At 43.9% G+C, this 26,188-nt stretch overlaps 1 protein-coding gene across 5 annotated transcripts in view; it reads right to left on the minus strand.

Annotated features, from left to right (window-relative positions):
* Nucleotides 1-368: 368 nt before the first annotated feature.
* ltbp1 (latent transforming growth factor beta binding protein 1) overlaps nt 369-26,188 on the minus strand; it is a 90,642-nt gene continuing 64,822 nt past the window's right edge. For 4 of the 5 annotated variants that reach the window (XM_018725028.2, XM_018725031.2, XM_018725029.2 and 1 more), the window contains 19 exons: nt 25,262-25,387; nt 24,563-24,682; nt 22,434-22,556; nt 21,418-21,540; nt 21,081-21,206; nt 20,824-20,952; nt 16,743-16,865; nt 16,176-16,307; nt 14,757-14,885; nt 11,929-12,057; nt 11,214-11,354; nt 9,812-9,973; nt 9,349-9,438; nt 7,948-8,076; nt 6,746-6,886; nt 5,815-5,976; nt 4,475-4,633; nt 3,352-3,501; nt 369-1,445 (listed from right to left, as the gene is read on the minus strand). In XM_018725028.2, coding sequence (XP_018580544.2) covers nt 1,273-1,445; nt 3,352-3,501; nt 4,475-4,633; nt 5,815-5,976; nt 6,746-6,886; nt 7,948-8,076; nt 9,349-9,438; nt 9,812-9,973; nt 11,214-11,354; nt 11,929-12,057; nt 14,757-14,885; nt 16,176-16,307; nt 16,743-16,865; nt 20,824-20,952; nt 21,081-21,206; nt 21,418-21,540; nt 22,434-22,556; nt 24,563-24,682; nt 25,262-25,387 — 2,567 coding nt within the window. In that variant the 3' untranslated portion in view covers nt 369-1,272. The remainder of the gene's footprint in view (nt 1,446-3,351; nt 3,502-4,474; nt 4,634-5,814; nt 5,977-6,745; nt 6,887-7,947; nt 8,077-9,348; nt 9,439-9,811; nt 9,974-11,213; nt 11,355-11,928; nt 12,058-14,756; nt 14,886-16,175; nt 16,308-16,742; nt 16,866-20,823; nt 20,953-21,080; nt 21,207-21,417; nt 21,541-22,433; nt 22,557-24,562; nt 24,683-25,261; nt 25,388-26,188) is intronic. The other variant, XM_029254176.1, reaches the window with a different exon arrangement.

Consider the following 26,188-nt stretch of genomic DNA (forward strand, 5'->3'; position numbering starts at 1 on the left):
CCGCTTTTACCGAGCTGCAACAGACAGTGGCGAGACGCACCAACATTATACTTGCCCCTAGTCGGTAGGAAAGCAGATGCATTGTTACAGTAAGCCATGCACTTGTGTCCAAAAAAAAAAATCTGCTGCACATGGATCTGCTTTGTCTTCTCTCTGAGGGGTAAAACTGCACAACTGAAAAAGTTAACCAAGAATAAGGTTACCGCCCCCCAGTGGCCATAAAATATGTATGCAGGACAATTTACATTTGAATATACGTGTAGAATCTCTTACCTTTTCTGCCAACTCTCCTCTGGAAATTTCCAAATTGAACATTTCATGACACACAGGGTCATTAAAATATCACTAATAGTGATTTATTGGAAGGGTTTAATATACATAGTGTTATTAAATGATATTCATACAGAGCTGTTTTCCATGTACAAATTACAACACATAAATTGGTTTTTTTGTTCTCTTAAGTTGAAATGTACAAAACTTACGTGTGTACTTTTAGCAGCTTTGCAACCTGGCAAGACCTTCTGACATAGCAGTTAAATGCAGAAAATGAATTAAAAATTGAAAAAAAATTAAAGGGTTAAATGATATCAAAATCAGCTGCTCCACAGGGCAGAAGAAAAAAAAAAAACAGAACAAACAGAGAACCTGCCATTGTCCAATGTCCCAGACACAGTAAAGTAGTTTTGTGTTTTTATTTTCATGAATACAAAAAATGCCTTGAAAAAGAAGCTTATTCCAAAGAATTTACATCAACAACATTCTTTTACAGTACTGTACATACTGTGTGTGTTTTAGTGAAGCCGCAAAGTTAACACTTGAGTAGTCCCATTCACAAGTCAGCCACCCTATATGGCAACAATAGGGGGAGGAAGTGAACGGAAAAGGAAGATAGAAAGGGGGCTGGTCGGCTGGCCTCTTCACTTAATAAAATATCCACACGAAAGGCGTTTTGACTGGGTGGAAACAAAAAAAAAAAAAAAAAAAAAAACTGATATCCCCCAGCAGGAGTCCATAGGGTTTGTCGATGTGTCAGGAGTAGAAGTTTTCCCCTCGCACGCTTAAAACTTTTAATTAAAAAACTAACATATTTATACAATTTTGTGTTTCACTTCTCCATACAGACACCACATAGTAGGTTAAACTTTATCTTCATCTCAAGTAACAATAATTTCTTTTTTGTTTCATTTAGTTTGTTTTATACAGTGCAGAGTATATGGGCTTGGGTTAAATAAGGTTTTAATGTTCGAGTTTCCCCCTGGTGAACATTCAGGCTCACTCCGTGTCACTGGCACCTGCCTCCTTTCTGCCAGGCACGCAGTAGTTGGGGCGCTCAGAGCGCACAAAGCCCGGCAGGCATACGCACTTGTATGACCCTTGTGTGTTGATGCACTTCCCGTTCTTGCAGAGCACCATTCGGTTGTTGAGCTCGGAGCACTCGTTCACATCTGCGGGAGACAGAAGTCAAATGACCTCAGAGCTGCCAGGTGCGGTTCAACAATAATCGTGCCACATATCTTCGTTCCGGTGAGAATGTAGTGCAAGTTACAGGAGCAGTGTCTTTCTCACTGATCACCCACAAAAATAGCAACACTGTGAACCTATAAAAGGCCAGCCCGACAGCAAAAGACCGCTGCAGTTTCTGATCTGTTGTAGTTGTAGCATATGAACAATTCTTTACTTTCTTTTCTCATACACTCACTTCCATTAACCACCTGACTTGATCAGGGTCACGGTGCACTGGAGCCTATCACTGACTCACTGGACAGACAGCTTGGGGGGTACATTCCAGACTAGAGGCTAGTCAGTCACAGGGTAGCCACACACGCACATTCAAATCATCACCCTCAATAGGCAATTTAGCGGTACCAATTCACATAAACCCCACAGCTTTCGACTGTGGGAGGAAATCGGAGCATGCAGCGAAAATACACGTGGACACAGGGAGAACAAACTTCAAATGCATATTCAAATTCCATACAAGTTCTGCTGGATTTGAACCTGTGCTCAAACAACCCAGGTGCTGTGATGCAGCAGCGCTACCTGACATGTCACCATACCCTTATTTCTTAGGGCAGTTTAAAATATTTAACATTAAGAAAATACTTGAAACAAAACATTAACTAGAAAAATAAAACATGACCTTTTTTGCCTTTAACTGACATTTTTACATGAAAAATAGTGTGATGCCTAAATCACAACTGTGGTTAAACTGGAACCATTGAAAGAAATTTGCTCTGTGTATATGAATTGAGATATGTGGAGGATGGAGACAAAAAAAAAAAAATTAAAAAAGACAAAAAAGAAGTTATGCCCCACAGTTACATGCTCCAGATGCTGCACAGTACATCAGCATAATGTGGAGTTTAACAACAACAAGTATATTAAACAAAACCAAGTAAGAACTTTATATTAATAGATAATACTCTCAATGGGCAGGGGGTGCGGTGGCGCAGTGGGTTGAACTGGGTACTGCCCTCCGGTGGATCTGGGGTTCAAGTCCCACTTGGGGTGCCTTGCGACAGACTGGTGTCCTGTCCTGGGTGTGTCCCCTCCCCCCTCCAGCCTTGCGCCCTGTGTTGCCGGGTTAGGCTCTAGTTCCCCACGACCCCGTATGGGACAAGCGGTTCAGAAAGTGTGTGTGTGTGTGTGTGTGTGTGTGTGTGTACTCTCAGTGGCTTTCAAGAAAAACCGCTTTGCTGAAAAACACAAAATGAAGAAAACCAATTTCACAATATCAGTTGGGGTGTATCACAAACATACAGTTACATGGAGTTGGACTGGAAAGATTATCAGGGATTCACATGGTTAGGATGATGGTAGAGACTTTAAACGAGCCATGCAGTCACCACATTTCCTAGACTGTGTCTGCCTTAACAGTATTCACTAAAAAACAGTGCTCTCTCCAGAGCCTCTTTCCCAAACCTTCACCACCAGGCTCCAGCCACAGCCTCACACATTAGGTATAAGGTACGCATTTAATTTACATCTCACACTCCTATGTCTCCATAGAAAAATGTCACATTTCCGCCGCAAAAACTGTGGAGGGGTGGTAAACTATTGATGAAAACTCATGTTAAGCATAAATGAAGTAATCAAAGCCTGTGTGAAACTGTCAGAATCATCATAAATATCGGGGGGCTCACTGCTCAAGGCTAAAACAGGATAAGTGTGAAACAGAGTCACAAGGGTGGGTGGGGGGGGGGGGGGACTGATATCTTAAAACTTATAACAAAATACTTGCTTACTGTAGAATGAAATATGTATTTTACTGCTTACATAAAAAGTTATGACTTTTGACTATAAATGTACGTTAAAAATAAACTTCTGACCCCCCTCAACAGTCAACCTTACCGATGCAGGCCATGCGAGACATGTCCAGAGTGTACCCATCGAAGCAGTCACAGGTGTAGCCCTCCTGCACCCGCACACAGCGACCATTCTCACAGCCATTCAGGACCCCACACTCCTCCGCTCGTAGGCCTTCAAAGGCATCATAGGGGTCTGATGGACATGAGTGTTGGGAGTTAGGGAAGGAAGTGGAAGAGGGAAGCATGAAAACTCAACAATCCACATGTTTTCCCTTTTTGTTTACCTGGTGTAACGTCTACCTGCTGAGTTATCGATGACTACAAATAAGTGGTACATGTACATGTTTTCAAATCCAAAATGAAAAGCACCAGACATGATATCATGCTGCCACAGACTGCCTGAACAACTCCATCTTACTGTTGTCCATATGGTCAGTTATCTGTGCGATCAAAGCAGTGATAGGGTCTGAGCAAGGGGAAAGAGAGCAGCTGATTAAAAGGGATGTCACCGTTTCAATGCCTAGCACCCCAGGCCCGAGACTGCAAAGAGGCGAGCCCTGGCTATGAGCTAAGTCAGACATGACGGTGCCACTGAACAAAGCCCATCACAATGAGCAACGTCGAAGTGACTGTTCACAATGGCACCGAAACAACAGCCATTCGCATTTGTAAGGATCCTTACGACAATATGCTTTTTTGTGCCCTAAAGGATATTTATCCTAGAGTGCACAAGTAAATTCTATGCAGAGAACACCCAATAACATGTTTATTTATTAGTTATGACTTTATGTAACTCTCATTTTCCAAGACACATAAGACTGCTGGATACCATGACATAATAATAGATTAATCAAAAATGGCCAAGCCTTTAATTCACAGTAACAGTGCAAGAACAGGAGAGAACAGAAGCAGAAGCATGTACTCTGATTGTGCAAAGGTCCTGCTGATTTCAAGAATGAGGTTCCTCTCACCCAGAGAGAAACTGGGGACAACCCTGAAATAGATGGTTTGCTCTTATTTATTGTTCTTAAAACTGCGACCGCCAGATGGCAGCAACAATCTCTCTTTCAGAGCTCAGTCAGTTCATCATTCTTTGCTCTGGCCCAAGGTGGGTCCTTGCTGCCTTTATTGCACTGAAAGGGATGTGCTATGATATGCTCACTCACTTTCTTCTTCCTTGTAAAGAGGCAGGACTGGGGGTTTGAAGGAGCTCTGCTGGATCTCCGGATCAGCTTCATGGTAGTGGACTCCAGGGGCTGTGAGGGCATCTCTGCCATACGGTCGTCGCCCCCACTCGGGAACATTGCACATGGCAATGAAGTCCTCTGGAAGAGAGAATAGGAGGGGAGGAATGTAAAGTCATTCACCGGAGGTCAGGAAGTCAGGCCATTGCACTTAAGGACAATGATCCAGATGCACCTAGAGCATCTAAACTACAAGTTTGCATAATGTTACCTGAGGGGGGAAAAAGAAAAAAAAAAAAAGTTAAAATACTTTATAATAGCACATGGTATATTGCATTTAGATACACTGAGGTCACAAATTTGGAACTTTAACTTATATGCTTAGATTATAACTACACAATTTGACCTCTGAAATATATTTCAGCAAAAGATCGGGTGGCAAATGAAACTTCACAGTCTGAAAAAGTAAAGAACTTGGCAGTTCTATGATACTCAAAGATGAGGACTGGTAGCATCCTTTCCAGAATCATCTTCCAAATATAAAAACTAATCACTGCAAAGGCCAGTCACTCTCCAACTGCTCCTAGAAGATCATTCACACAGGAAGTGGGTGATGGCATCTGGCGATATGGACTGGTGCGATACAAGGAGTGAGCACAAGACCAGTGATCTCATACTCCTGCACTAGAGCGCTGAGTTCAAGTGACATGGCAACACGAAAACATGTATAGAAGAACCAAGCTTTACATCAATCTGCACTTACACCAGGAACTTTGTGTGCAAGGCTGAATGAAGACGTTATGGCTTCCTTTTAAAAATCACCCACTGTCACAAACACCTTGCATGAAAAAATGAGTTCTGCAGGTTATCAGGAAAAAATAAAAATCCTCAGTCCTCCTGCCTTTTTTCAACCAGCACTTGTATCACAGAGTGCAATGTAAACTTTTTTAATAAGACAGGCTGGCTGAAATCATGACTGTTTTCTATTATCTATCACCGACGTCTCAAGCCGAGTGAACATTTGTAAGGAAAGTGTCGGCATCTATCTCCACAAAGAGCCATCTCTAGCAGTGCAGTATGTCTTCATTACTGGTCTCTGTCAGTGGAACATTGTCCTGAATGTTTTACAGTAATTTGCTCCTCGCCTCCCCTTGTTCAGCAATGTAGACCACAGCCCAACAGAACACTCAGTCGAGTGTGGACACAGGGCAACTTGTCTCAAAACCCACGGTCCTCTGACAGGGCTCAGGAGAAACCTACACTTCGTCCTTCATCAGCTCCTCTATGAGGCTATGTTGAGGGGTGGTGTGCCATCAGCATACCTCTGTCTTTCCACGGGCATAGGGCACAGTTCATGCCCCAAGCCTCCCCATACGTGCAGCAGCACTCCATGTAGGTGGTCTTCCGGTCTGCAAGGGGGTGGGCGCAGGTCATGGTGTCTGTGACAGTCTGCCAACATATGTCCTGGTAGAAGCCGTCTTGCTCTAGACAGAGAAAACAGCAGCATATCATCTACTTTTTATCCCAGCCTCATGCATAGTGTAGCACTGAGTGTTTTGATGTCCTGCAAACCATAGTGTAAATAATACTGTATTATAAGCGCAATAAGGGTACGGTGGTGCAGCAGGTTGAACTAGTGTCTCACAGCTTCTGGGCTGTGTTTAGACATGGGTTTGAATCTGGTCCACTGTGTGTGGAGTTTGTGTGTTCCCCCTGTCTCTGTGTTGATTTTGTGTGGGAGCTCCAGATTCCTCCCACAGTCCTGTGACTTGTTTCAGATGAACTGAGGAATCTTATTAGTGTGTATGTGCGCGTCATTGCGTGTGTTACATTACTCTGCTGTATAACCAAGTGAATGAATGTAGGTAGGTTAGCACAGTATATCTGATATCACACGTTGTCTTAGACAAAGGGCGTCAGCTAAATACTAGTCATACTTATATACTGCGTTGGAGAAAACCATCTACTGAATGAATAAATTAAGTAAATGGGCCACATTGATTATAGCTGGACAGTTGGTGGTGTAGTGGTTACAGCTGCTGCCTTTGAACACAAAGAGCGCAGATTCAAATACCAACTTCGGCTGTAGTACCCTTGAGCAAGGCATTTACCCTAAATTGCTCCAGTAAAAATTACCCAGCTGTATAAATGGGTAACTAATTGCAGGTAGGTTAACACTGTAAGTTGTTACGGAGAAAAGCGTTAGGTAAATGAATAAATGTATTGGTTAGGAACAGTATTGAGAAGGCTTACCTGCAAGAGGAGGTTGGGTCACACAGTGCATGCCACTGGGGTCCAGCACCATTGGAGGGGAGCAGAAGCACATGTAAGACCCCAGCGTGTTAATGCACTGACCCCCCAGACAGGTGGTTTTGTCCATGCACTCATCGATATCTGTCACGAAGGCAGAGATGCTGTTGGTGAAGTTAGGTCCTTCGTGAAACCGCACAGTAATTTTTCAAGAAATGCAGCAGACCTAATTGTAAGTACATTTATCTGTTGCAGGCTTTATTTTCTTTACAGGCTTTTATTTCTTTACTTAAGGCTAACAGCATTTAAGTACACACTGAGCAGAAATCAGTGTCAAACTGAACTTCACCACACATTGGACTCAAGTCCCAGGACACAAAAACATAAACTACAGACTACAGATACCAGATTTGAATCGGCTAACCATGAATGGAATTTTTATATTCATATATAATTTGTGTCATTTATCCACAACCAAAAATTTTATGAACTCCACAGGACACTTAGTTACAGCCAAAACCACATAAGTGGTAAGCAAATGCATACAATACCATTTTCCACTGTGTTGCGTCAATCTGAAACCTGTTTAATTTTCTGTATTTCTTTAAAATATCAAGCCATGCATTTAAAAACATGCACCACCAAGGATACACTGCCACAGCATGTGGTTTAGAGTATTCCAAGTCCATAGAATTTGTGTAAACGGACGTAAACACATGGACTAGAGTCAAACCTCCAACAGCCTCTCCACCCAGCACATCCTGTCGAGAGTAATCCCAGGCTGATGGTCTACTCCTGCAGGCATCCGTCCTCATCCCCAAGGTGGTGAAGGACAGGGCGAGCTACTTTCCCTGGCTCAAGGCCCTGCGGTTGCACGCCATGCTGCGGTTGGGGGCACATAGCCAGGCCCTACGTCTCATAGACCGCCCCAGCCTCAGACACACCCCGCCCTGCCACTTACCCACCCACGACCCAGAAATGGCCTGCCTAAACCACACTGACCAGAGAGAGACAGGTCCTGGCTTGAGCCTTGTAGCCTGAAAGCCCTTGTATTCATAGTGGAAAGGTTAAGCAATGAGTTTCAGTGGTTATGCGAATGATTAGAAAACACAAAGTTTTCAGCTACATGGTCTAGGGCACAAATCTCAGGTATAGCCCTGACAGACTCCCAGAGGAAAGCCCAAAAGAAGTGTATGGCTACTCACCGAGACACTGCAGCTTGATATCATCATAGTACAGGCCTTGTTTGCAGTAGCACTCGTATGACATAGGCGTGTTCAGGCAGAAGCCATCCTTGCATATCTCATCGCCGAACAGGACACATTCATCGGCATCTGCCAGACAAAATTGTGTGCAAAATGTTTCCATTATGTTTACTGACAGGCAACATCAAAATGAACCCTATTGCAAAAACCATGTGAAAAAGATGATGATGCAATGCAACAGCACATAGAAAAGAAGGGATTCAAGTAAGAGCTGCAACGAGTGCACCAAAACAGGGTATTAAAATATTGTAGCGCCCCCGCCCCCCCTGGAGCTACTCTAGACAAGTTCAGGAGGCAGGGTTCTGGAAAAGTGCTCTTTATTACACGTGTGAATGTCTTACAATAGCAGCCTTGACAAAGCTGCCACAAACAGTACGAGACAGCATGCTGAACACCAGAGAGTTAAACCCAAGTCATTCTGACCCTCCCTGCTTCCCATAAAGGTTAAGGGGTCACCCACTGATCCCCCAGAATTCCACAGTGACATACAGAGCATCAGAAAGATGACAACCAATCAGAACAGAACACAGGACTATGTACAAGAAAGGACACTAACCCCAACTATTTAGTTTACATCAGTCCCCCTCAGAGCCGTTACAATATCCCTCCTAGGATTTGGCCATCTCAACAGCTTTACAATGTCTTGGAAGTTAGTGGGGTTGAGGTAGTCACAGTGATGGGTTAAAAGCCACTAAAGCAGCTTTTCCCCCAAAAACTACAGCTTTTATTATCTCATAAAAACACAGGAATGTGGCCCCTTCAACTGAAATAATAAAATAAAAGCCAGCAAGAATGCTAAAATACCGACAATACTTGCGCAAGCAGTGGACAAAACATCCTCCGCACAATTCCATTCCCCTGTCGCCTACAGTGTCAGATGGCCTTCCTTAAATAAAGTCTGAGTTATCTCATTAGAGGCAGCTGTTTATCATCACCATCTACAAATTGGTATGAGGCAGGCACCTGGGAGGTGTCATCCAAGGATGCCATTCCTCATGCCATAGTTGCTTCTTCTGCCAGTTCACAACATCTAACTGTACAAGAGAGTTACATTTCTCAAAGTCTGTTTTTCAGCTGGTGCATCTAATCTGAGATGGAACACATAAGCCTCATAAACAACTGCAAAGCAAAAGACCACAAAAGCACAAGAAACACTCCTGAGAGTTGCTCTCCGAACTGGTTTAACTGTAGCATATAAAAGCACTTCTGCTTTTTCTTTTTTAATTGGAAACAGAGAGCAACATAGCAAACATAGCTCTATGCATAATGTTTCCATCCTAAATAAGAAGATGTCATGCAGATTCATACATTTTAGAAAGACTGAAGCTGCATTCCAGTTACCTTTGTATCCATTAGCAGATGCCACCTCAAAGACTGAGTCTCCATTTGGTATACTACCTTTCCCAGCAGGGCACATCTGGTGAAACTGATCTGATGGGTGAGAAAAGCAAGGACTGAGTACATAGCTGATGAAAAAATATTCTTGATGTACAGACAACCAGTTAATCTTCGCTACACTTTCTCTGAAACACTAACAAACTGTACAGTTACAATTCCAGAAAGATTAAAAGCAACTAAAAGAAAAAAAACAACATTAATTTAGCTTTGTATAAAATGCAAACATAAATGTAATGCATAAGTGCTATCCACCTTTGACAATGTTGTCCTGGGAGCAGAGGAACTGGACAGTGAAACAGCAAGACGTTCTTGAGGGAAACTTTTTAAACCGTTTTAACAGTTGTTCATATGAAGTGTCATGGTCAACAGATGCAGATATATGAGGGTATGGCTCACGGGCTCTTACCTGTACCCTCAACGGGGCAGGGGTGAACCTCGCAATTGTCCCCCCAGCCGGCCCCCAGCGTGCAGCAGCACTCCTCGATGGTCACGCTGCTGGTGAGCACGTTGTCGCACAGGTTCTCGTCGTTCAGGTTGTAGTAACACTCCTTCCGTTCCACTGAGGAGGCTGCAGGGTGGTAGTGGGAGAGAGCCACTCAGGCAACAAGCCTAGAAGGTGTTCTGCACCACCATGGAGCAAGGATGTCCTTTGAGCTAGTCAGGTCTCCTGATGCGCTACACAATCACTAGAACTTCAGCCATCAATCAGAGCCAGTTACGGGCTATCTATACAGTGATAACATCAATAACATGTAATGTTACTATTGCGCACCATGAGCTTCATTCACAAAAGTCCCAGTTTTAGGTCATTTATGTCTTTATTAAGTGCTTTGAGGAAACGTGTGGCACTGGATAATTTGTACAATCACTTGTACTAAAGTCCTTTCTTTCACTGATTAACGTGACACTTCCCATGCAGATGCACAACTAAAGGGATGAGGGACTAAAGGAGAAGCACTGCAAGATAAATGTGTTGAGCCAGAGGCTCGAGAACAAACATCTGCCTAATGACACACCTGAAGACTGTAGACCCCTCTTAGAAGGAGAACTGTCAGGGGTTGATGCTCTGCTTTTCGGCACCGAAAGCTTTACAGGTAATTACAGATCAACCACAATTAGTCTGCAATTGCCCCTTTCAGACAAGCACTGCATTTTTATTGCTAACACATGGAAGAGGCCTTTCCCATGGACCAGAATGAGCATGACTGGTTTCCCGTGTAATTCCTGCTGTCATTACTGCTATGATGAATATAGCATGTTTACATGGGCAGGACAGCTCACAGATCTGTGCAGCCAGAGGCTCTGGACATTACCAGGTGCATTAGCGGATGATTTCTTGTGCCACAGAAAAAAACTGAAACAAAACCACACATATTTTCATTTCTAAACAGCAGAATTTGGACGTGCTTCTCTATTAAGTCGAACGACCAGGACTTTTGATCGGCGGCAGCATTGGCACTGAACAACCCTTACGCAGCAGTGAAGAAAATTAATTCTCATCACCGCAGGACAAGAAGGACTTTGTTTTATGTCAGTTCCCTGTGACAAGGAAATAGAAACCTATATAGAATAAAGGTTTTCTATATATATATTATATTTATACAGAAACCTTATGTACAACGTCTGGTAAATCACTTCTATGACATGTTGAGTTTGCCCTTACATCTGTTGGCTATGTGAACCTCAAAGACTACAGAGTGTCTTTACAGAGTAAATGTCCCAACAGTGACACAGCCAAGTGATAGAATGTCATGATTTTAATACACGGAAGACATCTGCACAGAGAGAATCAGACTGAATGGAGTCACCTGTAGGAGCTGGGCTGCACTTCGCTGTCATATGGTTGAACTCCTGGTTTTTCTCAGGACACAAGCAGAGAAACGATCCCTCCACATTGTCACAAAGTGCCTCCCCGCACACCCCACTTAGCAGCTCACACTCATTTACATCTACAGGAACAAAGGCAGACCAAGAGATTATTATTGAACACTTCTAACTGGATGACATTCCGCACTAGAACCTGAAAAACTCTGAATCTCTCAGTAATCACTGAGCAGGTTTTTGCTTTTGTCCATCCTCATATTATTAACATGTAGATATACAGGTCACAAACTGAGATCTGAAATGCGATGCTGACAATTTGTTCAGGACACCTTTGGAAAAAAAAAAGTGGGGTGACATTAAACCGATGCCATTTTCTAGGTCTCAAACAGGTGTGGAGTGCATCTGTACTAGCATCCACAAGCCCTTGGTTTTTTACATGTTCTTTTCTCTCTTTTCCTGGGCTTCCTTACACATTTTCTCTCTCTCTCTCTCTCTCGCTTTCACATAAACTGAGGCTATTTTCCTATGCTTGTATCAACACATCATACGACAACTGTCAAGAAATGTCAAGAAATTGCAAATATACAGGTGTTGCATTCCCCCAGCCACAAAATTTTAGAGCTATCTGAAGGTGGCACATATTACATGCTCCGAATCCCACACCCCAGTTGCACTTGGCCACTGCAGTCCTCCACTCACCCACACAGCCCTGGCCATCTGGGGTCTCCTGGAAGCCCCGATCACACAGGCAGCGGAAAGAACCCACCGTGTTCTCACAGAATCCATGAGGGCCGCACACCGTTTCGTTGAGTGCGCACTCGTTCACATCTGCAGAACAAGACAGCAACAGGTGTCAGCAGGAGGCTCAGCCCCCCAACACCCTCCAGTGCAGCACAGTGTGCCAAATATATCAAATACAGACACCAAAACAGGCTGTTTCATCTCGTCTGTATTCGACACAGTTGTCCAAATGCTATTAGTCAGGACAGGTGCAACTGTGATTTGGGATATTCGCAGAGCTGTGTCACGTTCAAAAATTGAGTTAAAGAAGAAGTACATTTCTGTAACGTTATGTTACTTCTTTTAGCAGATGCTTTTCTCCAAAGCAACTTCCAATGAAAACCATGTAGTGTTATCGGCCCACACCTTATTCACTAAGGTGACTTACAGTGCTATATATACTACTTACAATGAGTTACTCATCTGTACATCAGTGGAACATACTCTGTCGCTTGCAAACTATGAATGACTTAGAGTCGCCAATCCACTTGAACAGGATGTCTTTGGACTGTGAGAGGAAACCCATGGGGAGAACATGTAAACTCCACACAGACTGAGCGGGGATCAAACTCACGTCCTCTCACACCACCCAGGCGTTGTGAAACAGCGGCACTCCTCGCTGTGCCACCCCATATGCCACAAGGTACAAAGGTACAAAAACAGTGAAGAAGGTGGACACAAAGAACAAAGAAGGTGATCTACAAGGTACAAAGAAGGTGATCCGAAACTGAGGGGTATAGAGGCGTGGGAAGCCATGAGGGCCAGGCAGACTGAACCTGACCGAGTTTGTACGGCTAGGCTGGGCTGAATAACGTTGGATGAGGTAAGACAGAGCTAAGTGATCTTGGTAGGGATTATGTAACTAAGAAGGCTACATTATGTCACATTAAACTGAGGTGAGTTTGTACAGATTAGGCAGGGTTTGGTGAAATAGGTGAGCATGTCACTGAGCTGCAGAGTGGATGTAGGGAGAGCAGAATTGTGACAGTCCTTCCTGTTGGAGGAAACTAGAATAAATGGAAAGCACATGGGTCCAGTCAGAGGAAACCACCATAACAAACGAGCGCCAAGTCCTCAGGCAGATTTACAAACTTTTAAAAGCATTTTTTTCAACCACCACTTCCACCCTTCTCCTAGTTTGAAATGTGTAATTAAAATATATAAATGCAACCACATTTTCTCTGTTGTGTCTCCTTTGCAAACAAGCAGGACTGTGGGCTAGTAAATTGGACATGGCAAGCAGCCCATTTTCTTGGGTAGTTTTAGATGCCTTCTTTGTGGAGACTGACACTCCCCTCCAGAATGCCCTATAAATGGATTGATGAGATTTCAGCTGCATGCTATTTGTTGCAAAGAAAGTATCCTTGCAAATATACCAAATCGTATAGGTATTTAATCCTGCTTACTTTGAAAAAAAGCCAGTAGAGATGTACTCCCAAGTGAGAGTCTCAAAGAGTACAAGAGCCCACGGACCTTTTTTTTTTTTTTTTTTTGTATTTCGTTGTGTAGGACAATGCATCTATAGCCTTCCAATCATGTGGCTACACATCGTATTGATGTGAACACCAGGGATATGTTTAAAACATCACTCCTGTGAACAGACCTTAGATGGAATGAAAATAAACGATGGCATCAATCAAAGTCCATGTGCTGGCTTCTGCCGTTTGCTGCGGTAGGAGCCCAAGATTGGAAAGAGAAGTGGGGTGGAAGTAGGGCAGGCAGGAGGCGTGTGTGTGGGGGGGTGGGGTGGGAAGGTGCTCCTGTCCATGCTTGGTTAAGTGGGGACTAGCGCATCCCAACAGCAGCACACTACCATCCACAAGTCCTTATCTTTCTGGGGTTTTACAAGTTAATCTCTTTCTTTTCCTAGGCTTCCTTACATATTCTCTCTCTGGCCTTTTCTGCACAGAAAGGCTCACTTCTATTCGAACCCGCACTGCTAGGTACAGGAACAGCTCTTACCCCACTACTGTAAGAGCATACAACACTCACCAGTGTGCCACCTTTTTGCAGCTAGAATTGCACTGACCCCTCCAAGCACACTGGCACATTACTTGCATTGTCACTTTAAGTATTCTCACTTTTAAGAATTCCGGCTATCTATTGTTATTTATTGTTATTGTAACTGGCATTATTTATTGTTTTGTTTTTGTGCAGTACTATCTATTGTTTTTGTCCATAGTCTGTGGAGAAGCCCTCAGACAAGAATTTCATAGTACGTTGTACACGGTACTTGTATGTATGACAGTAAACCTATGGCAGCACAATGGCACAGTGAGTAGCGCTGCTGCCTTACAGCGCCAGGGTGGTGCGAGAGAACGTGGGTTCGATCCCTGCTCAGTCTGTGTGGAGTCTGCATGTTCTCCCCGTGTCTGGGTGGGTTTCCTCCGGGTGCTCCGGTTTCCTCCCACACTTCAAAGACATGCTGCTCAGGTTCACCCATAGTGTGTGAGTGACAGAGAGAGAGTGTTTCACTGATGCATGGATGAGTGACCCACTGTAAGTAGTATATCTAGTAGTGTAAGTCACCTTGGTGAATAAGGTGTGTGGGCTGATAACACTACATAGAATCCATTGTAAGTCGCTTTGGAGAAAAGCATCTGCTAAGTGAATAAATGTAAATACACATGTATGTAGATGTTGCATTCCCGCTCCCCCATATTCTAGAGCTATCTGAAGGTGGCACATATTACATGCTCCGAATCCCACACCCCAGTTGCACTTGGCCACTGCAGTCCTCCACTCACCCACACAGCCCTGGCCATCTGGGGTTTCCTGGAAGCCCTGATGACACAGGCAGCGGAAAGAACCCACCGTGTTCTCACAGAAGCCATGAGGGCCGCACACCGTTTCGTTGAGTGCGCACTCGTTCACATCTGCAGAACAAGATAGCAACAGGTGTCAGCAGGAGGCTCAGCCCCCCAACACCCTCCAGTGTAGCGTAGTGTGCTAACTGAAAATCCTCTAAAGTCACCCTTTGCGACATTATCGCAAAATTACTTCATTATCTTATTTTATGAGAAAATACGTTTTTAAAAAAGTATGTCATTGGGACAGGTTCACAGAATCAGAACGGTTAAATTTTTTCTTCTTGTTTCCACACATTATGGTGGTTATGGTTCCATTAAAGTCCTTAGCCTTACTATGCTGTAGACTAGAAATTTCTCACTGAGGGTTAACGGTTGTCTGACTTACACTAAGCCTCAGGGCAAATGCTATGCTGAATATTTAAAATTGTTCAGTGTTTAAATGAAAGTTCTGCTACCATCTGTAAGAGAACTGCCTGCCGCTAGCTAGAAAGGAAAATCTTTTGCGGTTGGGTTCCACGATGGCGCCACTGCTGCCATAGAAGATTGCAAATTTGATTGACAGGAAATGGTTCAGAGACCTCTAATTTGGCATGGCAGAGAACATATCAACAATCTTCTTACAAACTCTTTGATCTTTATGTGACACACAGACAAGGAGAATAATCTGCACAGTTCAATGTTCAAATTATGATTCAGATCAATGATACCTCATATTTAAATTTTCAGTTAAAATGGAATTTTTAATAAACTGACAAAGAAGAAGCAGCCAGCTCCACAGGTCAGAACAGCTGTAGCTTTGGGATCGGGATTTACAGAGAATACAGTCAGCAGTGGCAACAAGGGTCTGGCTGCCAACATTCTGAGATGGGCCCCTCACTTCTCCCAGACCAAGAGTCCAAAAGGATCATGAGTAACATTTGTGCACAGCTCTCACTGAGGGCAGCAATGATCACAAGCTGGGGTATTTTCATTCCCAGTCAATAGACCGTAATGGCTTTAATTGTTCTCAAAGAAGGGCTCATGAAAAACGACAGCCAGCTGGTGTCAGAGGGCAAAATCCATTATTTTTCCAATCCTCCCAATCCAGCCTGTCAGTGTCATTTGAGCCCACACCAATTTTCCCATGCAACTCCAGTTTTGATTCATCACATGGCTGATGAGCTTTTGATTTTACTTTAGAACTATACAATTAATCCTGGATTCAATTTACAGAAGGAGTAGCTATGGTGTGTGCAGGTATTACAGCCAATATTAGCAGGGAATGGTTAGGTTCAACGCCAGTAGTGAGAGTAGGTATATTTTAGGTCATCAGGCCAGTTGGTGCTTTCCAGGGCTGTGGCCTCTGGGACAACTCACCCACACAGATGCCATCCGGCCCCAGAATGTGTCCAGGTGGGCATTCCACAATGCATCTGTAGGAGCCTATTGTGTTCTCACAGCGCCACGCTCCACAGATACTCTGCCCAAACATCTCACATTCGTCCACATCTGCATGAGCGCACAATGGTCAGGCAAAGTTCAGGGGCAGGATATCGCAAGCAAAATAGTTTAGATTAATACTGTATGGTCATTTTCAGTTACTGCAATGACTCAAATGTATTTACTATACAAGACATGTGAAAACGTCAGGTGGTCTAGTGTCGTCTGCCTTTTTTCTGACCTCATTAATCCAATTATTAGTTTATTAGCTGTAGATACTTGATACAAGACAAAACATCAAAATATTTAAGTGATAGGTTGAGGAACAAATAAGGTTACTGGTGGAAAAACATCGACGTCCACATACTTCTGGGAACTTATTTGAACCTAAATACAGCACTGATGATCCAAAATGGTTCTCAGAGCTGTTGGGGGCTCCAACAGGCATAGTTAAACCATGTCAAGACATATGTAGAGCACAGCATGCTGGAAATTAGAGTTTACCCAGGCAAGTCTCATTGTCTGCTTGTAGGCGGTAGCCCCGATCACACCGGCAGTGGAAGGAGCCATCGGTGTTTATGCAGGAGCCGCTTCTGCACCGATTGCCCTCTGAGCACTCATCCACATCTGCAAGAGACACACACCTGTTGGGGTTTGGGACAGGTCACACGGTGGTCACAAACTCGGACCTCGGGACAAGGATACACCAGACAAATGAACGACATATCGTCTCCTTGGAGAAAATTGAGCGGTTGCTCCTGTGCAGTCCCATGGGTGGCTTTTGTTACTAAGTAGCCAAAAAATACACAGCTCAACACAAAGACAGGTGCACACACTGTCTGCAACATCAGAGCTAAAGCACCATAGGAATGTTAGGTGTAGCTTTTGAGCACCTGTAGACATACATAAGAAAGGACTGTGGATTTTGTGTTAAAATTAGAATCAAGGGTAGTTAACAGGTCCATGGAACCCCACCACACCTTTGTGTTGCCATCTGATTTGTGTTTGTAAATTAATTCATAACAAGAATGCGACGGCCTCTAACATATCATGCCCCAGCTCAGACATAAAACACACACACACACACACACACACACACACACACACACACACACATTGTCTGAAACCGCTCGTCCCGGGGCGCAAGGCTGGAAGGGGAGGGGACACACCCAGGATAAGACGCCAGTCCATCGGAAGGCACCCCAAGCAGGACTTGAGCCCCAGACCCCCCGAAGAGCAGGCTCGGGAGAAACCTGCTGTGCCACCGCATCCCCCCGAGATAAAACACAATGGAAGAATTCTAACTGAAAATACTAAATAATGCCTCTAACAACAGCCGACTTTAAGTTCAGTGTTAGTTTGGAGAACGTGAGTTCTGTACAGGGCAGTTAGTCAGCAATATAACTCCCTCCATGAAGACTCCTCCCCAGCAAGTCTGAAAATCTACAGCCCATCAGGAGCCTCCCTGCTCTGGTTCCCCCTTCTCTTCCTTGGTGACCAATCCAAACTCAAAGTACCGCCAGTAGCTCCTCCACGCAGCCCTAATTGCCCCAGTGTGCCTAGCATCAATCTGCAGTGTGGAAACAGATTTGGATCCTTATTTTCTTTTGGAACACAAGATGACTTTAGCAAATATGACAACTATAAACAAATTCATTTGAGTATATAGACAATTACTGTCGTCTTTGAACCAAGTGGAGGAAGCAACAGACGCCAATTGCCTGAGCAGAGGCCAAAAGATCAGAGAATCATCAAAAACCAGCAGCAACGTGAATGGCAAAAATGAAAATGACATGAAAAAATTAAAAGTGCTAAACAGAACATTCATTTCACACCTTTTCTTGCCTGAAGTTTTAGCAAGTTTTCTGAACTGATGGTGGAAACTAAGTTTTTAATGTTTTGTAATAAGTGGTACAGCAAGTTAGGCTAGAATCTCACAGTCCCTGAGCTGTGCATTTAAGCAAAGGTTCAAATCTGACTCGGGGTGTGCACAGTTTGCATGCTCTCCCTGAATGAGAACGTAACCCAAAGGTACACATGGAAGAAAGCAATGGTAAACCACTTCCCTTACAATGAAAACCATGTGAGTGGTCACCATGAGTCAAATTCAACTCAACAGCACTTACCTTACCCTAGTCCTAAAAACCTAAAGCCCCTTTATTTCATGAGATGCCAAAGCTGATTGGGAAAAAAGATAGCAAGAGATAACCTTTCATCAGTTACATTAAACAGCACTTACAAAGGATAGAGTCCCTAGAAGGATGGGTTCCCTGCAGAGAGAGGCACTTTTGCAAACATTGCTGCCTTCCTTACTACACTCCAGAAAATAGAACTTTGAGTTCCCTTGATCCATCAGATGGGATCTGACCTGAAAACTGATAATCAGTGAATGATGTAACTACGGGGAAGGCTTTGTGAAGATGAGAACACTGATTCATATTTCATAAGTCATAACAACCAGCAAAGTTGGATCCAATCCAATCCCTCTACAAATGGCAATCTAACTGGTAAGTTTACACAAAGTGACAGATGTGTGACAGACATTTTTAGTTCAGCAGTACAACTGAAAAAAAATGCCTAATTTGGGAAGGTCAACAGATAAAATCCATTTTGAATTTCTGCCCTTCAGGTACTCAGTTGTGGGTCAGGGGCCAAAGGCCACTTGGCAATCAAGCCCATAGTTTATCCAGATGGTCCAGTCCAGTGTAGCCCAATCTTGCATGTAAAGGTCCCTAGTTCTCCTCCAGCCAAAAACACTGACCAGCTGCCGAGATAGAGTCTCGACCACTACAAGTGGTAAATGACTGCAAGTGACCGAGTGAGCGGTAGCTGTTTCCACTGATGGAAGGAATGAAAAAATGAAACCCCCCCACACACACACACACACACTTTCTGAACCGCTTGTCCCATACAGGGTCGCAGGGAGCCGGAGCCTAATCCGGCAACTCAGGGCGTAAGGCTGGAGGGGACACACCCAGGACAGGATGCCAGTCCGTCGCAAGGCACCCCAAGCGGGACTCGAACCCCAGACCCACTGGAGAGCAGGACCTGGTCCAACCCACTCCACCACCACGCCCCCCCCCAAAATGAAACCAGTGAATCCAAGAATTATAGGTGAATGATAATACTGCCATTAAAAAGATGACCATGATGAAAATCAACTTGAATTCAAGACAAACTGAAAGGAACTGAGAATCAATGCTCAAAGTACCAAGAATCATGTACCCTACATCTCTCCCAACTCCTAAAACTAGCAAATTTTGCTGAAGTGGGCATCTGGGTTTGCCATGGTGCAGTGGTGGCGGGCTCTCTGCACCCCATCTCACCCTAGTCCCTGGGAGATTGAACCACAGAGCAGTGCAGACAGAACTCCTCTCGGTCTAGACAGTCAGACCAAATGCTTCCTCCTGCCGTTTTCTTTATGGCAGGAGCAGGCATTTCGAGAAGCCCTGGTACCTGGCAGGGCTGCCTGGCAGCACGTCTGTTGGAAAAACAGGAGCAGCAGATGGAAAAATCATTAACCCCCCCCATCCCTACTACCCCCACTATTCACAACCCCCCACCACCACTTGCCACCCCCACCCTGTCCCGATGAACTTGGGGAGGGAGAATGTCTCCATTAACAGCAGTGCAGCTTAACTGTGGATCTTGTGTCAGGTGTCAGAAGTGTGACAATCCCTGGGGACATGGATGAAGAAGACAGTGATGTGACACTTTCTCAGATGGACTTCTTTTTAGAAAGATAAAAAAGTTTCTCTCCCAAAAAAGTGCATGCTAAAATCTGTTATCTTCTCAGAATGAAGTCTATCTGTTGCCCAAGAGTGACACAGAAGCTACTGTGCCCTACTCCATATCACTCTCCAGATCCTTCCCAACACACAACACAGCTTATTCCTTAATGAACCAGTGAGACAACTAGTCATGTGCACATTATTTTAATTTAGAATAATCAATTTTTAATGTTTGGACATGGTTGATCACATTACTATTTTGTTTTAACTTTGAGGTACTAAGCACAGAGCTAAAGCATAGTTAGTATGCCATCATTTTCATATTTTACTTATTTTGACTTCAGTCTTGGTAATGTGAAAGAAAAGTACATCTTCAGTGATAGGAACAGTTGAAAAAGGTATATGGCACTAACAAAAGCTGTTAGTAAGAAGTTCTACTTCAAGCCATTTTATTAATTTAAAATGGCTTAAAGTAGAAAAAATAGCATGGTAAGTTTGTCTAACCACCACATTTTACAGAAAGGATATCAATAATGATGTGCAGTGTTAATGTATTTAGAATTGTCACAGTTTTTGTCACAATCTTTTAAGTGTGCTATGAAAGACTGACAACATACAGTAAGCAAAGTCTTCACATCTTTAGACAACAATTTGCCTAAATCACATCTCTTCCATGTTGAAAAGCTCTTTCTTATGTCATTTAGGGACCCAATCTTCACAAATACATGGGTTTTAAAAAAGACCTGGTCAACTGCAACAAAGGCATCACAAACACTGCTAATGACCCAGTCACAGTCCACCACGTGGGAACATGAATCTGCAGGTGTTCTGTTACACAAACGTGGTATGCTTACCTTCACAGGTATGGTAATCTTCATGGGCTATGAAGCCTTGGGCACAGACACAGGAGAAGGAGCCTTGTGTGTTCTGGCAGATGCCATGGGGGCCACACAGCTCAGGGTCCTCCAGGCACTCATCCACATCTGGTTTAGAGGGACAGGAAGGCTGATAAACCAGCAGGAATTGTGTGTGCTCAAAAAATACTTGGCTGCCTAGGTGTGTTTCTGCATAACTACAGTATATGTACACATGTGTATGAATGGTTCCACACCCTCGCAGTGGGAGTTGTTGCCTGTGTGGAACCCAGGGGAACAGACGCATCGGTAGGAGCCCAGGATGTTGATGCATACTCCCCCACTGCCACAGACCTCCGGTGTCTCCTTGCACTCGTCCACATCTGCAATTACACCCAGAGGTTAGCGCGTCTACCCACTCTCAAGAGGCTACCCTCACAGAGAGGCTAGAAGTCAAACTCACATTATAATAACCTTATCAACTACATCTGCCATATTTGTGCAGAGGAAGCAGCAACAGGACATGATGTAACAGGCATGACACACTTCTAAAGGCCTACAGAGGGACAGCGGAGGTCCGATCCAGCTCCTCACCATCACACTGGTCACGAGCAGATGAAAGCTTAAACCCGGCTTCGCAGTTACATACGAACGACCCATCCGTGTTCTGGCAGTGCCCGCTAGCACACACCCGCTCATCCTGGCACTCGTCAATGTCTGGGTGAAAAAAACAAAAGGCCAATGGAACCTGGTCATAGACTACAAGCAGCTGGAGCATGCTGGGGGGAGACAGTACACACCCCTTAACTGACAAAAAAATACCTAACCAACATAATTTGTAGGACTACTTAAATAAGCACAATTGTGTGCGCTTGTTGTTTTTTGCAGTCATCATCTTCTCTGTGTTCCATACTGCATCATTGTCTTCAGAACCGGAGCTCCCAAAGGGCAAGGGTTAGATGACAGCTGAGGGACCATAATGCTGATGTGGGTGCTGTGCACTGAATTATTGCCCAGGTGTCTTTTTTTGGGGAGAATTCCCTTGGCAGGTATTGAAACCTAATGTCTTTCTTACCACTACTGCTGGTGGCTTGCTGCAGTCTGCAGTTCTTAAAAGGTCAGAACCCTGCTACGCAACTTTGAATGATTTATATAAATGCAAAGGTATCCATCTTAAGTACAGCTCCCTGACTGGCAATGGAGAGACTTCGTATGCTGCAGAATTCATCATGTTGTGTTAAACTTATAGGCTTTGATGTAATGGCTATGAATTATGTAGCATTCTAATAACTTCACTGCACACAAAATAATATTTTTAAAATCTATTGCAATATCTTTCTTTCATCCACCTTTATGGATAAGTGGAAGTATGCTGAGTACCAGGGCTTTTATTCTGAATGCATGAGAGCAAGCAAGCCATTGATTCCAAGGACAGAGCGGCCCTATTTAAAATCCTGCCCACAAACTGACGCCCCTTCCTTGTTCAAGGGCACAGCACAGTTGGTGCTTGGCTGTTGGATTAACAAGCCCTGCAGTAAATGACTCTGCAGCAGGAGCTGTAAATATGCAAAAGAAGGTGCCCAAAAGTATCATAGGCAAGTGTCATTTACCTGTGCACATTCTGCCATCAGGGCTGAGTTGATATCCATCATGGCAGGTGCAGAGAAAATTGCCCTCCAGGTTGGAGCAGTCACCATTGGCACATATTGAGCTGTCCTGGCACTCATCGACATCTGGTCAGGAAAACAGTTAGCTTATCAGCCGTAACAAACCACTGAGTTTCAGGAGACTGAGGATGTACTTTTGCTCACAAAGTGCACGTATTCATATTTAACTGAAATGTAGGAGCTACGTGTCAAAGCACAAGGTAATTTAAAGATGATGTGCTCTATGTCATTCCAGCTTGACATACGACTTTCTGGCTCAACACTGTTGGCTCTGTTGTCCGTTGCTACAGAAGGTTATCTGGACTACACTAAGAGGACCTGTGCCTAATTATTTTCAGCTTCCCAGATCATAGATACTCACCGAATACAGCATGGCTTGTTTTGGACTGTGCGTAAATACTGAACACCTTGTTGTCATCAACTGACTGCAAGCTGGATTTATACTTCTCTATCGGGGTTAGCAATCAGCTAGTGTTTCAGCAGGGACTCTTTCTGACAAGCTACCATTGGAACTGGGGCCGCTGTGGCACAGTGGGTTTGACCGGGTCCTGCTTTCCAGTGGGTCTGGGGTTGTTCGAGTCCCGCTTGGGGTGCCTTGCGACGGACTGGCGTCCCATCCTGGGTGTGTCCCCTCCCCCTCCAGCCCGACACCCTGTGTTGCCGGATTAGGCTCCGGCTCCCCACGACCCCGTCTGGGACAAGCGGTTTCAGATGCTGTCTGTGTGTGTGTGTGTGTGTGTGTGTGTGTATACCATTGGGACTGATGAGAGTAATGGCATGAAGGTGCAATCTGGGCTGAAACAGGGCCATTTTGGAAGACTTTTGACATGGAGCCTTGAGATTTGGGCTGCTATTCAGGAAGGGGTCTGAGGGCCACACACTGAAAATGGTTAAAGTTTAAAACGTGCAGTACAGAGCACAGAACGACAGATATACTGTCTTCATTTTTCTGTCCATCCAAAACATGTGATACTACTGCACAAAAATTTGGAGCAAACTGTTAAAAGCAATTCTAATAAATACATCATGCTCCTTGATACCTAACTGAACACAAGCATAACCAAAGCTGTATACAGATTTTGCATCTGGAGAAGAAAGGGGTGATCTTCAGATATGAACAAACCCCCACACCACCTTCCAGCCCTCTGTCAGGCCCTGTGGAGGGAAGCCATCAAAAACAGAGCTGGTTCAACATTCTGCATCACCTGCCCATCCTGGGGCACTCATCTCAATAGAAACCCAAAGACTTTCTGTCCTTGCACTCGCTGCAGTGGACAATAGCTCCAGTACAGCACTGGACCAATTTAAAAATTCATCTGCTTTTACACTCAACATAAAAAACACATTGGAATTCTACACAGGATTAACCCTTTCTTAATGTGCCAAGTTCAATGTTGAAATCTTTACACACAAATCTGCTGGGGACAAATATACCATGTCAAGAAACATGTCCAGGGAATTCCAGAGAATTTCTCTCTGTTCAGTACAAAATGCAGAATTTCAAGTCAAACTTAAATGTAAAAGTAACACAAATTCACCCTCACTCTCTTTGTTTTTTTATAAAAGGTTTTCACTGAGAGCAGAGGAACACAGAAACATTTACAAATAAAGACATGCAGAACACACAAATATATCCACAGCCCATCAGGTGTTTAAACATTGAAAGGCAGTCCATCGAATCAGAGTGTGGACTAGAAAGAGTGTGTGTCTGTCTGTGTCATTTCAAAGGACACTGCCATGTTCCAGGCCTTCTGGAGCTGACGGGACAGTTTCATGCATCAGTGAGTCCATGTCTATAGCTCTGTTCCAAGGAAGTCATGCCTATGTAATCTTTTTTACATTCATCTTTTCTCAATATACCAGGAAAAGGAATACACATTGCCTTCCGCTTCTGCTTATCCCAATATATATGGAAAAAACATCAATTTAGTGTCCTGTATTGTTTCTAATTTTTTTCAACTTGCAGAAAAACACCTATTTAACTGGATTTTCCTTTTGTGCAAATAGCGATTAGTTTTGTAAAATCAGACAAGTCAGGTTTTAGGAGGAAGTAACTGTGCTTGTTCACATACCAAAGCACTTGCCATTGTGAACCTCAAAGCCTTCAGGACAGGGGTCACACACGTAAGACCCCCACGTGTTGGTGCACAGCCCAGCAGGACAGGCGCCAGGGTCCAGGCATTCGTTAATATCTAAATGAAAAATGAGAACAGTCCTGGTAGGAAAAATAAGGATGACAAAGTACAGCTCCAGCAAAGGTCCATTTAACAAAGTTATTAATCCCTGTTGCTTGAAATGAGATCTTGTTCTCACTTGTGAACTTTTCTCTAGATCCAAAAAAATGAGGACATAACCATGACAAAGCATCTTTGTTTATGGTATGAGTGACAGAGAGAGTGTGTTCCACTGATGTATGGATGGACCAACCAACCACCCATTGTAAGTAGTGTATCTAGCAGTGTAAGTCACCTTGGAGGTGTGTAGGCTCATAACACTACATAGAGCTCATTGGAAGACGCTTTGGAGAAAAGCATCTGCTAAATAAAAAACGTAAATATTACATAAAAGTATAACAGTTGTTATGATACAATCCATCCCTCATGCAGTTCCTAAGGTGTCAGTTGTTTCTATAAACCAAAGCATGTTCAACCATCTTCTATACTCCTAATATTATACGCCATAATATACTTCGAACAAACTCTAAAGTCTCCAGCCTCACAACCTCCATGCATTTAGTTTCTGCACATATCAAGACATTTAAGTCTCTGTACCTTCGCAGTTGCCTGTCTCACTCATCCTGTAGCCACTCTGACAGTGGCGGCAGGTGAAAGAACCTGCTGTGTTGATGCAGACACCATCCTGGCCACAGACGTCAGGGTCCTGACACTCGTTCACATCTGCCAGACACAAGAGAGAATGTTCAGGGCTATTCAGCCTTTACGACCCCCATGCTCTCCATCCCCTATGCCCAGTTGAATATTTGGGAGACATCACACGGTGCAGTGTTTAAAACCTTTGCGTTGTAATTTTGCTAAATAAATTGTGAAATAATTTTAAGTCATGTGTCCAAACATCATAATGTACGATGCAATGGAGAAAGGCATCATCTGAAATGAAAAAAAAATCATGACATCACACCTAAGAGACTAATTGAGAGTATTAATCTTCGGGAGGTTTATTACAAAGCCTGCTGACCAACAGCCTATTGGCCAGAGCTGGCCTTAAATGCTATGTCTAGTAGGACGTTAATCTTTTCCCTCATAAGCATTTCTTGGGGCCTGTTGTAAAGAACACAGCATCAGCACGCTTGTGTTCAGTTTGTACACCAAGTTCTTTGGGCTATTAATTGACAAATTAATGTGAAGCATGTGCCTGGAGGCACAAAGCAGCACCTTGTGTCTGTACCTCACACATCACAAATTGGGTGAAGGCTGTAGTTATTTGAGCTGGAGCAGTTTAGGAAAGAAAAACATAATTTGGTAATCTGCAAGCAGACAAAACTAATTCTGTTCCTCAAAATGCGTGGCAGGCTTTCACATTTAAGGGACGCTAATTACAGGAGAAGTTAAACCCAGGGATACAATTCCTGCTCATTAAAAATGCATCTGGAAGCCAGAGCAGAACAGGAAAATGACTGGACAGTGATTCAGCAGTACAGCCCATGTGAGTTTCCAGCAAATAGGCTTATTCAAGCCTGA

This window comes from Scleropages formosus, chromosome 8 (assembly GCF_900964775.1).
Source record: "Scleropages formosus chromosome 8, fSclFor1.1, whole genome shotgun sequence".
Classification (NCBI taxonomy): Eukaryota; Metazoa; Chordata; class Actinopteri; order Osteoglossiformes; family Osteoglossidae; genus Scleropages; species Scleropages formosus.